This window comes from Thunnus maccoyii, chromosome 14 (assembly GCF_910596095.1).
Source record: "Thunnus maccoyii chromosome 14, fThuMac1.1, whole genome shotgun sequence".
Taxonomy (NCBI): Eukaryota; Metazoa; Chordata; class Actinopteri; order Scombriformes; family Scombridae; genus Thunnus; species Thunnus maccoyii.
The window spans coordinates 19,011,497-19,026,139 of NC_056546.1; the positions used below are offsets into that span (position 1 = coordinate 19,011,497).

At 37.8% G+C, this 14,643-nt stretch overlaps 1 protein-coding gene across 1 annotated transcript in view; it reads right to left on the bottom strand.

The window, feature by feature from the left end:
- Positions 1-14,643, bottom strand: part of lmbrd1 (LMBR1 domain containing 1) — a 67,992-nt gene that overhangs the window by 16,130 nt on the left and 37,219 nt on the right. Inside the window, exons 8-13 of the mRNA XM_042433666.1 lie at positions 9,492-9,617; positions 8,457-8,609; positions 3,015-3,079; positions 2,752-2,854; positions 504-608; positions 264-413 (exon numbers count right to left, since the gene is read on the bottom strand). Of these exons, the coding sequence (XP_042289600.1) occupies positions 264-413; positions 504-608; positions 2,752-2,854; positions 3,015-3,079; positions 8,457-8,609; positions 9,492-9,617 (702 nt within the window). The remainder of the gene's footprint in view (positions 1-263; positions 414-503; positions 609-2,751; positions 2,855-3,014; positions 3,080-8,456; positions 8,610-9,491; positions 9,618-14,643) is intronic.

A 14,643-nucleotide genomic window follows, 5' to 3' on the forward strand; every position in this document is an offset into this window, starting at 1 on the left:
GTTGACTGTCAAACAACAGATCCACACAGTAGTAGCCACGTAGTCTAATATAGATAGACAGAATCAAAAAAGAACAAGAGTCTAAAGGCCCCACTATCAGCCCATAGAGACCATACTGCTGCCTACACCCAGCTGGACCAAAGTAGTCTGAAACCACTGACTGACCAACACTGACATCATTAGAGCCTCATCCTCAGAGCTCGATCTCAAAAGCAAGACTAAAACCTAGAAATATACAGAGATATACATACATTTGTCCTCACCTGTACAAGATATTTCTGGCTGCCATACATGACATATTGTGGGGCAAGGCTGTAGATCATGTAGCTGGTATGAAGGACAATCAAGAGAAGAATCATACAGAGGAAGAGAAGAGCCTGGGGGCGGGTTCTTTTAGGTCTTATTTTGTACAGCTGCAAAGAAAAACAATGTTTATGTTAATGTAATAGTGCATTTGTACCTGCAAAGTTTTGAAGATAGCATAGAAGCGGGGCCTTGCTTACCCTTATCCAGAAGAACCAGATGCCTATATGGCGAATACCGGCCATGGATGTGAGTACAAAGTACACTGTGATGACTGTGATCAGGATATAATCCAAAGGAAAAACCTGTGGATACCATGAACAGGAGGTCAGCTACATCTTTCACAAGCACAATTCATTATAGCTTTCTGAGGTAAAACATTAAGGCTGGTTGCCTCTCAAGGATGCAAGGAGATATTAATGAGTAATAACCATCAATACCACATGGTCCAGCCCAATAAAGCACATCTGAGCTGGTCACTGTGCAGTGCATTCAGACAATTTGGAATATCAACAGCTGTATTCCTATCATTTACTCTAAGTACGGGCCCAAAATATAACTATAGTCAGTAAAAGGACCATTTACAGATGAAGTCTAGACATAAAAGCACAATGCAAGTAACATAAATATCTATTGATTATGTTCTACATTCTGAAATGTTCTGATTTAACTTTAAATCTGATTCTTATATAGTATCCCGTTTTTGGTATGGTGCACTTAATTCCTTAAATACCAAGGTCATACTTCTAAACACTGGCCTTAGACATTTAATCAATGCCACTATCTATGAAGCAATTCTTTAATGGTCTGAGCTGTCAGTCATTTTTTTTCTCTAAATTCTGCTGTAGAATACTAAGTTCAACAGAAGATGTTCTGTTGAGTTTTCAGACCTGCTGCAATGATCTGGAGGAAAGAAGTAGCAGTAGTGGTTAAATATTCTGTCAATGTCAAAAGTTCACATCTTTAAAAGCTTAAAGTAAGACTTTGGAGATTTAACACAATTGCATATATCTAGGTTTCCCAAATCCACATTTATTGTTGCATAAAAATAAAATGCTTGAACATGTTAGTAGCTCATTTTTTGGTAAAACTTTAGCTTATGACTTCAGACAAAATGACTCTGAAATTAAAAGGCAGTAAATGAAACACAGGGGTTCTAATAGTGGGTGCATTTTTCCATTTTGGATCTGATTTCAGGTAGATAAAATACCCAACTTCGTCAAGTATAGTATCAAACCCCAATTCCAACAGAAACTGACCTACAGATGTTTCAAAAACAAATATATAGCATTTGATTATTTCAATGGCACTAACACCAGAGAGGCAATAAAAGGAAAGAAATACATTTTGTTTCAATAAATAACCATCATCCATGAGTTTCCAGTTTTCACCAAGGTTCCTTTTTGGATAGCAACATTTAGAGTTTGTTCACTGCAGCAAATCATTAGCTAAATCATGTCACTAAATGTTACCATTTACTTATCATTTGTAATATTTTATTATCTGTGAGCAGTTAATTTGATTTGTGCATAATCCAGATAATTACATTCATCTTTAATATACTGCAATACTTTTACACATTTTATTTCTTATTCTTTATTTCCAAATGTGGTTCACAGAAAAATGTATTTAATGGAACTTGACTGTGCCTCCTGAAGAGTGCACAGGTTCTTATATACCGTTGTAAATTAGTAAAAAAAAAAAAAAAAAAAAAGCCATGTGGCATAGAGCACAGCATATTATAATCTTTTTGATTGACAAACTTTGTATGCAGGGCTATTGTTTTAGACTGTATTGTGTTGCAGGTTGTTCCTTATTTTGCCAACTTACTGTACAACTTTTGCATTATTGTGCATGACCTTGTAAAAGAGTGGTTTCAGAATCAGATAAACGGCTATGCAATAAATACCAATTGTGTAAAGCTAAATAATTAGCTTTTTTAGCGAACAATCATCATCATGATTTTCTCATGATTGTTGAAACTACCCTTTATCCTTGCCATTTAACATCTATTGTTCCACCACAGTTAGGTCTGTGCTTGTTATATGCTGCAATTAATTCTAGCCTCATTCCCTTGCAACATTAAATTATTTTGAAGTTCATGTCATGCACAATAAATTTATGAGCATAATTTGTAAAAGGTAAAAATGTACCTTTTGTAATTTTGTTATGTAAAATATAAGTGGTGCCTATCAGACATATTTAAATGGCGTTAAGTGTTTTTACTTTGTTGTTTCTTTGTTACTGTGTTTTTGCTGACCGACAATGAAGCACATACACTTCATATTTAGAACAGTATTACAAGTGCATTTATGAATGGCCAAGAACAGAGCTTTTAAATGATGCTTCATTTTGGTTAATGATGATGGAAACAAGAAAATATGGCTTTATGCATATCTTAATTGAGGATAATCATCTTTTCGACATGAGAGATGAGAGGACACTCACAGGTTGTAAGGCTAATAGAAGTTCATTCAAAGGATTGGTTAGGTTGGTGCCAAAGATTATGAATCCAGAGCTGATGCCAGCGGAGTGGAGAGCTTTATCCAAACTGAAACACACAGAAAGAAACTTTAATATGAGTATGTATCTCCAACATTACGATGTTAATAACAATAGAACTGTTCCGTTTTTTTCACACTTCCTGCCATACATTACATAAATTTGCATTGTGGGAACATGTAGGTGTCACAGGACATATCATGACTTACTTTGAAATGAACAGGGCAACAGTGAACAGCAGTGCAACCAGGATAAAGAAAATGCCCAACAACATCTGCAGAAAACAGACAAAACAAATGAATACAATACAATCTATTACAATATCAAACAGTGATATGTACCTACAACCAACAGAGGGATTTTCACTCACAGTGAACCCCAACAAAGCGAAATGTATGTTTTCAAAAGCATCTAGTGGGTTAGCAAATAGAACCTTTCTGTCATGTCTTTTGTCAAGGAGAGACCATATGGCCTGCCACAGTTTGGCACTGTTGTGACAGGGGGAAGCAATGGCACAGCCCAGACAGAGTAGGGAGGTTGCAACCAGGGAGGCAAAAGGTGGGTGGTAGCCAAAAAGGCAATAAACCCTTTCAACTGCTCACCTTTGCAGGGTTCTTTAGGTCTACAATATTTTGTATCAACCAAAGTAAGGGGAAAAAATTAGTAGTAGTCAAACACATATGGCAAAATATATAGTACAATATATTTTACATGTTCCAGTTACTGAGGTTTATCACAGTGTATAAAACAATAACAAAACATGATTATCTGTGGTCCCGGACTATCAATTACTGAGCTAATCATGAAACCGGCCACGTCACAGTATAAGAGAGTGATCAGATGAAACTGAATGTAAAAAAATGTAAAGTTAAAAGTGTATTATTTTCTTACTCCAGCATGCTAGTGCCACTCAAATATCCATATTATTGCCTAGATGCAAAAGATTATGAGGAAATGCAGTATCTGCTCTTACAAAAATTATCAATGATTCAACCAAATCAACTTTGACACAACATCCCTTGATGTAATTTCTTAGTGTGGCAAAGCATCAATTACAATCAAGAAACTGATAATCAACGCACTTTTTTGCCATTGTTGTTTATAATGCCTTGATACAAATAATGACTTAAAAAGTTAGGTGGCCAGACAGAGGAAAATATTAATGTACTGATTAAACTACCCTTATCTCGTAACCCAAACAAACAAAAGCAAAAAGAAGAGATTGCCTAAAAAATTGGATATTTGTCACATCGTCTGCTTAAAAAAATACTAAGCATGAAGCCATATTAAAAAAGCTTTTGAATCATGAAAAGGTGGATTTTCATATCTTAAATGAAAAGGTGGAATAGTTTTTAACAAAAACAATGGCAAAGTATTGTGCATTATCTATACAGCCCTGCTGGAAAAATTGCCTCTTTACCTTTGTTTTATGACAGCATCAAAACACAACAGCAATTTTGTGAGGTCCCTGGACTTTTTAACTGTATGTTCCTATGATTCAAAAAGTCATTTTCGCCTACCACCAGGGTTGATATAAAAAGGACAGCATGTGTTTGAGAAACAGTGGTGCCACTGCTCTGGAGAAATCACAGTAATTTGGCTTATCACTCTACACCAGTGCCTGAGAATACAGTAAATAAATCTCACAACTCATTACTGTTTAAATTTGAGTCTGGGGACTGTCATTAGCAGCAACCCCCTTGGTTCAAGACAAACTATTACAGACACTGGTTCAAAATGTTTGTGCATGCCTGCAGTGCAGTAAAATACTGGAAAATGAATAGCAGTGGGAATGTAAAATGTGAACTAGGAGAATGATGATGGAACTCGTCCTGTCCTTAACAAAGAAAATGAGATCTATTTTAACTGTGTAGAATCATTGGTAAGTCATGTATGAAAAGAGAATAAGGGCATACAAGTACACATGATACTGTGTTCATGTAAGCGTAATGCACATCCATGTGTACTATGCACACACTTGGGTAAAATAAAATATAAATAGGAGGGTGTGGTGATCATTTCAGTGGATCATTACACTGCTTTTCAGCCAGTCCCACTACTCTTCTCTTATCTGTTCAACAGCTAAAGCAGGAACTGTGCAAGGAGGAATTTTGGTTATGATGATCATTATTCTAAGATTTTCCATGGTTTTGAATGTGGGCACCTGTTCAGAAACTCTGACCCATGTGTATGAACATTTTGGAGACAGGGGAAATTGGTGACGCAGATGGTGAGGTCGTGAATTGAAGCCAGATTGTATAATGATTCGTCTCACACATTTAATTTCACTTATTATCAAACGTTAATTATAGATCCACTTTATCATAAACTTTCAAGCCAGCAGTGTTATTTGTGCTTGTGCTTGTAGTGAGCCATAGCTACTCTATAAGCACCTTTCAATTTTAAAAGATATAAGCCAACTCAAATCTTTTATAAACCAATTATATCTGTGATTTATCATTGAACTATTAATGAAATATTGAGTGCAATGTGTTGTCTCACCATCACATTCCCAATCCCCAGAGCGCAGAGGAGAGGGCCAGACTGTATGGTGCTCACACTCGTGGTCAGATGTGGAGCGGCACAGCTGCTGAAATGCCAGGATGTGGCAGGTGGCAGAACTCTGGAAAATCTGGCTTGCCTTTCCCTAATATTAAGCGTGAAGATACTGATTCCTTTTCTCCTCAACCACATTAACTAACTGATGAAATTATCATCATCAGTTGTAGAAATCCAAGATGACTTCAAATAACTTTAAAGAATTGCAGAACAAAGTGCTAATAGATTTTTAATAATATCTTCTAATACTGTGCATATATAACCAAGTTTGATTTTAGTGCTCATATAGTTTTTGTGTGTAAAATCACTTTAGTGAACAAGACTGTGCTGTCAGGCATAGAGAACACACTGGAGACACCGCAGCGGCTGCCACACACTCTCTCATTTCTCCAGTCACCTCACCCTACACATCGTCACCACCTCCACTCATATATGGACTGTGTAAATTAAAGAGACATCTGTATGCTGGATTTTGGAGTAAATATAAATGAATACAGTGTTCATTGTATTTAAGATATTGAGTTTGTGGTCTCATCAGTCATATATGTGTCTGTATACAGTAGATGCTTAACAAATACCAAGTGGTGAGCTTCAGTGTCCCCATGCCTCAACTAGTACATACCCTGAAAGTGTGCAGCAATGCACTTCTTGGCATCTACCTTCATGTCTGACCACTTTGCTCAATTTCGAGAACTGTTTAGTTTGTTGCACCCACTGCATTAACAGCTGCTGCAGCCTCTCAAACTTTCTTCTGTTACTGCTGCCGTTCTCCACAGGAACAACATGTACATCAATAGTCATGAAGGCTTTTGCATTGATCATTTATGGTTAATTATGGGAGTGTAGGAGGTGGAATATGAGGTTCGTCCATGTGCCCACATTTTCAAGCTGATTGTAATTTATAAAGGGAAAAATGCTTGCATTTGTGCATGCCACAATTTTAAAAATCTGATTATTTTTTTGGCGCACCCCATTTTTGGCTTTTGTGCACATGTACACTTTTGGTATGGATCCTGGAACTGTTTTATAAATGAGATTCCTGAAATGGTTTTCAATTAACAGGTGTGACTTTTCAAAAGTTAAATGGTGGAATTTCTAGCCCTCTTTATGTGTTTGAGACCATCAGTTGTGTTGTGCCGAGGTAGTGTTGGTATACAGCAAATAGCTCTATTCGACTACTGTAGTAATCCAAGCTAAGTAAAGAGAAACAACAGCCCATCATTACATTAGTCATGAAGGTCAGTCAATCTGGAAATTTTCAAGAACTTTTCTTTCTTCTAGTGCAGTCGCAAAAACCATCAAATGCTATGATGAAACTGGCTCTCATGAGAACTGCCCCGGGAAAGGAAGATCAAGAATTGCCTCTGCTGCAGAGGATAAATTCATTAACGTTACCAGCCTCAGAAATTGCCAGTTAACAACACCTCAGATTAGAGCCCACAACAATGCTTCCCAGAGATCAAGTAGCAGACACATCTCAACATCAGCTGTTTGGAAGAGACTGCATGAATCAGGTCTTCATGGTCGAATTGCTGCAAAGAATCCACTACTGAGAGAGACCAATAAGAAAAAGAGAATTGTTTGGGCCAAGAAACACAAGGTATGGACATTAGACCAGTGGAAATCTGTAATTTGGTCTGATGAGTCCAAATTTGAGATTTTTGATTCTAACCACTGTGTCTTTGTGAGACGCAGAGAAGGTGAACGGATGGTATCTGCATGTGTGGTTCCCACCGTGAAGCATGGAGGAGGAGGTGTGATGGTGTGAGGGGGCTTTGCTAGTTACACTATTGGAGATTTATTCAGAATTCAAGGCACACTTAACCAGCATGGCTACCACAACAAGCAGCAAAATTCCATCCCATCTGGTTTGTCCTTAGTGGGACCATCAATAGTTTTTCAAGAGGACAATGACCCAAGACACACCTCCAGGTTAATAGAAGGGCTATATGATCAATAAGCAGAGCGATAGAGTGCTGCATCAGATGACCTGGCTTCCACAATCACCCGACCTAAACCCAACTGAGACGGTTTGGGTGCTGTCATCAAAGAAAAAGGTGGCTACTTTGAGGAATCTAAAATATGAAATATCTTTTGCTTTGTTTACACTTTTATTTTGTTTGCCACATAGTTCCATATGTGTTATTTCATAGTTTTGAATCTTCAGTATGGTTAAACAATGTAGAAAATAGCAAAAATTAAAAATAAATAAATAAATAAAAAACACGAATGAGTGGGTATGTCTAAACTTTAGACTGGTACTGTATATAAACCTTCAGTATATAGTATATGCCCATGGACAACTGAAGATGCTACAACTCCTGACAGATATGTTTTTTAGAGACATATGTTTCCATTTGCTGCCTCCTAAGCATGACATCGCCTCTCAAGATGACGCACTTGTTTGCTTTGACTGGGAAGTAATGTTATGGCAGTTGTTTAAGCCTTAGACAAGTGGTGTTGTAACCCCCCTCCATTCCCACCACCCTTTGGGCAAAGTTGCATATGGTAACACTGTTACTAAAACTGCAAATACAAAGGTCCAGGTAATGGTTGCCCAACCCAAAAAAGTAAAATCAAAGACAAGTTTGTGGTTGCTTTGGTTTATCCCTGGGGAACGATGAGATCCTGCCTGAGAAATGTGAGACTCCCTGAGAGACTTCAGAGTAAATTAGGTGAAGAGACTACCCATGGGAATCGAGTAAATATGCAGTTGTGTAAAGTAGAACTAAAAGTAAATCTAGAGCAGTCCAGATTAGAACTTGAGCACAAGGAAACAGAGGGAAGGATTTTGAAGTTGGCAGAAATAAATTAAGACATGCTCTTTGACCAAACATTTTTTTTTAAATTACACAACTATTAAGTAAAGAAACATAAAATTAGCCATGGTATAAACCTTACCTACCTAAAAAATCAATTATACAACAATGACAATTAGGCCAGGATACATACAGTATATCAGGCTAAATCATCACACCCAATGTATTAATACAGACACTGGAAGAGGATGCATCTTTGTTTACTATACAGTCCTTATCTGAACATATAATTTACCTCTGCGAATAGGACCTAATTCCATAATGCAGACTCACCTTGAAAGGTCTGAGAGCACTGCCCACTTTAGTGCAGCAGTTCCTCTCTGCAATTTCCAGGTGTCTCCCCCTGCGCTGGAGGACCTGCAGTTTGCCCTCTAGCTCCTGCAGGTTGTGTCTGTCCCTCGAAGACAGCGGACGTCCATCTTTACACTGACCGACAAACAACACACAAATCAATAACTAAACATGAGTGTATGTATGTTCACTTCTGACATGGCAAAGTTGGAAACTTTAACAGGGTAATTAAGGTAAAACATAAGTAACTGACCCAGTGACTAACAAAAATATTTAACAATAATAACTTGATATTTAAAAATATAATTAACATGTTCTTGGGGAGTTACTATGTCAGTGGGTTGATATTTGAAGTATTAAAACACTGTGGTCAAAAGATTCAGGTATAATTCATCTGCCAGTAAATAATCAGTGCTACAATGTCATAAGTTTGAAAAATAACAGTAAATGTCAGGAAAAAAAACAGTAACAGTTTGTCTACCATCAGGCTCAGAAAATGAGACTATTTTCATACAATTATTGAAGCAAACTCTTGATGTTGTGTGCGTTCAATCTTTACTTTCACTTTAGTTTTTATCATTATCTAGTGTGCATGTTATCTTTAATAAAGCAATACCTGTGTTTCAGTAAATATATCTAAGCAGAAGACAGAGGAGGAATAATGACTACACTGGTCTTTTGTGTTCAACTTCACGTTGCCATTGGCAACTATTAGCAACTAATTGATGTCTTCACTCATGTTTCCCTGTTTGTGCTGCCTGCATTTGAGAGGTTGGTTGATAAGGACAATGCCAACCATCCATAATTGCATGCAAAGACACAGGGGCATGGCAGAAGGATAAGGAGGAGGGACTGATCAGCTGGAGGCTATGATGTGTACCTTTCAGTGAATGTACGATTAAACCCTCAGTGCACTTCTAGGTTTTGTTCCATGAAGTTATTCGATGACTTGCAGATAATTTACACTATGTGTTTATGGGACATATGCCTGTGCCTTGTGTCATTGGTGAGACCAACCTTGGATTTCAGCTTTTCTATCTGATGCTCAACATCATCAATGTCCTCTGTGTTCTCCAGGCGTTCATACACCACACTCCGTGTGCCTTTTATCAGATTCAAAGGCAGTACAGACATACCGTATGCCTGAAAGATAGTGCAAAACTACCATTATAATCACACATTATTGTCAGAGCCGGATGGTACACATGACACGTGCATCCACCCACACATACACACCCCTGCCTGATGACAAACCCATCACAATGTGGAACACAACAACAGTTAAATGAGGGTAAGCAAACACACACACACACACAGCAAATCATATAGTTCCTGGCCTCCCAGGCTATGTCATTTTTGGTAGAGGAAAAAAGATTAAAATGGTGGAATCTATAATTGTGCTGGGGTTTATTGGTGAATTTGCTGCAACCATTTTGTGTGGATATCACTGCCTTATATCACCCTGATGCAATTTACAGCTTAACAGTGCCCCCATGTGACAGCACTATCCTCTATCCAGGATTTGATGAAATTTTTTTTGAGTAGAATTTTAGGGAGAGAAATCTGTGTTAGAGATGTGGGCAACAAGGTACCATCAATGTTGAATGAAATTGATGGTACCTTGATGGTACACATCAACACTAGTTCTCCTTTTTTTAAAATACATGCAGTACATACATAATAAACAATGACAGACACATACAGAAAGACATATACAAATATAGGCAGTGATAGAAAAGGAAGAGAAAGATAGAATACGTGCACAAAATTAAAAAGGCACTTTTTAATACTTTAATCAGTGGGCTTTAATAGTCTGAAGGGATGTTTGAACTTTAATTAAAAAAGAGGGACATCTCTAATACCAGGAAACAGACCAATCAATAAAAATAAAAATAACAGCAGCAGACATGTGCTTTCTTGCTCTCCCTGTGCCATGCTTTTACCAACTTGGTGGAGTGCCATTTTATGGGTTCATAATAAAACAAAGGGTCCTTCTGTGCAAAGATTCTTCCAGCCCTGTCAAAAAATGCTGCCCTCTTTCTTCTATTTTTCAAGTGGGGAAACGTCAGAGCCTATATTTTTTAAAAACAACTTTTACTAGTTTCTGAGTGTTAGGTAGCATTAAGAGAGTCGCATGGGATACTAAGTCAGGCTAGACTATTATTAGTCTCTGCTGTGGATCTCTGCTACGGGCGAATGTCGCCTCCTGCAATGAATCATGGAGCTCTTAAGGCCGGAGCATGTCCCGAATATCAAACACACTCATAAAAGGAAAACCTGTCCCAGATCCCAAGAGAAACATTTCCCTTCCCCTCAAATGTGCAACTACATGAGAGAAATGTAAAAGGGGAAAAAACCCAGGTGTCCCTCTGCTGGAGTGTACATTTTTAGTTCACACATAATCATGCATGCTCATTAAAGTTATTTTAAAACCCACCGTGGTCAATAATAACCAGAAATAGCTTACGGCAGGGTGGATGAGAGCGTGTGTGTGACTCTATGTGTGGGTTGGATGAGGGGGGAGTTACTGGCTGAAATCATTCAGAGAGAGTCATGTGACTGCTGAGTGGGAAGAGGGAGAACTAGGTGGACATAGGTCTCCTACACAAGCCTCCTCTTTGTTGCTCTTTCTACTTGTGATAGTGGAGCCAAAAGGGAGGAGGGAGAGGAGGTCCCCCCCTACATTCTCAATACCTTTTAATAAAGAGGCCAATCCAGTATAACCAAGCTAATTAAAACTACTCAGGATACAGGTGCATTACACAAGTTGGCTTTGAGATAATTCATTAACCAAGCTAATGGTATTTCAAACTGTAAAACCTAACACATACACATTCCCATAAATCCTGCAGGTTCGGTAGAACTACCACATATGTTGGTTGCCCTAATACTGTTTGGCTGGTTGGAGCATCACAAGCTCCACAAACCTGATTCAGGAAAGCTTTATTCGTGTGTCTGTCTATACTGAAAATTTAAGTGTGATTAAAGGTCATAAGGGTAACAAAAGCGTCCCTTCACCACTCAGAAAACTTTCATAAAACTTTTACTGTGCCTTCTCATATTTTCTGTGTATCCAGATTAAGAAGTCTGTACTAGGGTTGTGCTGACTGACGATCCATTGACTGATTGATAACTCGAGGGATGATCACAAATTGTTGCCTTTGGCAATTTTTAGGCTGTTTTCCGGCAGTGGAGCATAATGTTTTGATGAATTGTTTTAAAATTCAGTCAGCTGTGGTATTTCACTAGTAATTTTCTAAATATGTGTTTTACATTTAGAACTAAAATCTAACAGAAAATAGCCTAAGCCCGTCACTCTCCAGTGCATTTTCTGATTGTTGGTACATTTGCAGATCTGAGAAAAGGTTCCCAAAGCATTATATGTGACACATGTGCTATATAATCTCAGCCATCTCAAAATGGCGACAGCATGTAAGATGAAGAACCACCCCTCTCCTCCATAGCCAAGCTAATCAGATCTGCTGGAAATGTGACTCACTGTACCATGAGCACTTTATAGTCTTTTTATGGTTTCATTTGTTTTTTTCTTGGAACTTCACTGCAAGATATCGATAGCATGTTGCCATGTTTAAGACCAAGTGTGAGGTACTGAATGAAAACAACCAAAATTGAAGTGTTTGGGATCACTAAAAATTTAGAGGGGCCAAGTGTATGACTGCTTGTTTGGTAAGAGCTTCCTGTTGCTAGACCTAGCACACCTCCTTCACAGCAGACAACTATGATTATCAAGTCTATCACTTTTGGGTCAAGTAACGCAATCCTTTGGGAAGAAAAAAACAAAACAAAACCCAGACCATCCATCCACGATGGACGTTGTGTTGATTCAAGAGTTTGGTATTACAGCCTAATGATATATGTTCTCTTTGAGGTAAGCCACAGCTCTTTGTTCTGTCAATGGACATTAGCTGTTTTCTAAGATGTTGTGTTGTATTTTCTCATGAGCATTTGCAATTGTATGAATATATCTAGAGTTTTTATTCAGAAAAGCTGAGATGCATGTTATCTTTGTAGTAAATTCTTCATTTGTTTCTGGAGGGGAGTCTCACCTATGTAATAATGAGAATTTTAAATTAAAAAGTGACTGGATTTGTCAGGTATTTTATTCCACTTGACATGCAGGAGTTGAGTCATTGCATCCTTAATTCTTAAGGCCATAACTGTTAATAACAGAGGTCAGGACTGAAAAGGGGGTGCATTATGGTTTGATCCAGTTGTAACCTTAAGTGACACACTCATATTTAAACATTAAATTATAGTTTAATGTTTCATCTAAAAATTTAGTTTCAGGAAATCACAAAAAGGGGCGTAGGGCCGCAGATATGGTGCAGAGCTTGGGCGGTCTTTACTAGACTCCGTACACAATGGGGCTCTATAGAAAAATAGATCATCTTTGACATACAGTATATTTTTTATTCTATAGTCAACAAATCAGCCTTGATAACTGTTTTTTTAGGCCTTCCACAGAGTGATCTCTTGCTCAGTTGTTAACATCTTTATATCTGACTGTTCACCAATATTTCAGGACAAGTGTAACATAAAGCATTGTCCGCAGTGATTTATTAAAAAATAATCTTCTTCAGAACAACGGGTTCATTCAATATTTCACAAAATAGTTTTAAGTCCAACTGAAATCACATTTTTCATTTTTTATGTATTTTTAACAGTTTTGTATTATTAAAAGGAAGAAAAAAGGTATTTCGGGAATATCAGAAATGTTCCTTTTTCTTTCAGACAGCTAGAAGGGCTTGCTGGTGTCTGCGTTTGATGGACAACAGCTGGCAGGCTGAGTGCCAGTCTTATACCATAGAGAGACAAAGTACACAAACTTGCGCTGTAGTCTACATGTCATGGGCAGACATTATGTTGTAAACAATGGAAGCCAAAAGTGCTAATCTGTTGGTGGCGCTAAAAGTTAAGTCAGAGAAAACCAAAATCAGTGGGATTACGATTCTGGGGACCATAAATATCTGTTCAAAAATTTAATGGGAATACTGTCAAATACTATATAGATATTTCGGTATGGAACAAAGTGGTGGACAGACAAACCAACATTGCCATCCCTCAAAGCCATGCCCCTAGCATGGATAAAGATCTAAAGAAAGGCTCCAGAGAGAGTTAGTTGCCAACCCTTTAGATAACCTGACACTCTAAATAGATGCCACTTTGATAACTCAAAGACAGCTGGGAAATGTATTCTCTTTAGCAAGCATCAGATGTATGTGTTTATTGATAAACTGAGCAAATATTTCACTAGGAAAAAAGCAGACTGCCAGCCATTAAAGATGAATCAGGTGTTATAGTAGAGACATTAACAGATATTTCTAAAGTTTATTAAATTTTTGCACAAATCTGAGAGAAACTTTTAATGTAAAGCTTGAATGCAAAAATTCTCATCAGCTGCTGATCTTCCTCAAACACTGCAAGAGTAGAATGAATGTTCAACAAGCCTACGATGCAAGAGCAGGGAAGTGGCAATTATTGGCCAGCAAAACAATATGGCCCCTTGCCCTGACAGCCTGACTCTTAAGTTTTATAATTATTTTCAGAGCCTGCTATGTGACCTGACTGCTATGTTACCCTCCTGAATCTGGGTACTATGGTGGTTACTAACATATCCTTGATATTGAAACAGGGCTGACCAGCGGATGGACGTAGACTGAAAACTTATAGAACAGCTTTTGGCTAAAAGCTTAGACCACATTCTTCTAGATGTCATCTTGGTGGACCAGTTTGGCTTTGTTATGGGTCATAACAGATGCAATAAACCACCATCTGTTGTTCTGTCTCCCTGCAGAGAAGGCATTCACTAAAGTCTAGTGGCCTCATTTGCAAATTTTCATTGACAATTTTTGAAAATTGCATAAAATTACTTTTAATGCCTAAAATGACTTAAATATGGGCCAGGTGGAGGTCTAAATAGTGATTTAAGCAATATACGTTTGCCTGAGGAGCAATGAGTGTGAATGTAACATTTTAAAAAGTTCTTTTAAATGCACAGCAATTTTAACCCATTCTTTTACTAAAATAAATCCAACTAGCATTATTTTTTTATGAACAGACCTGCCTTGGTTGACTGACAGGCTTCCCAGACTGCCTCCAACATTCAGAATGTTCCTCTAGGTTTCTAAAGACATTGTCTTACCTCTTC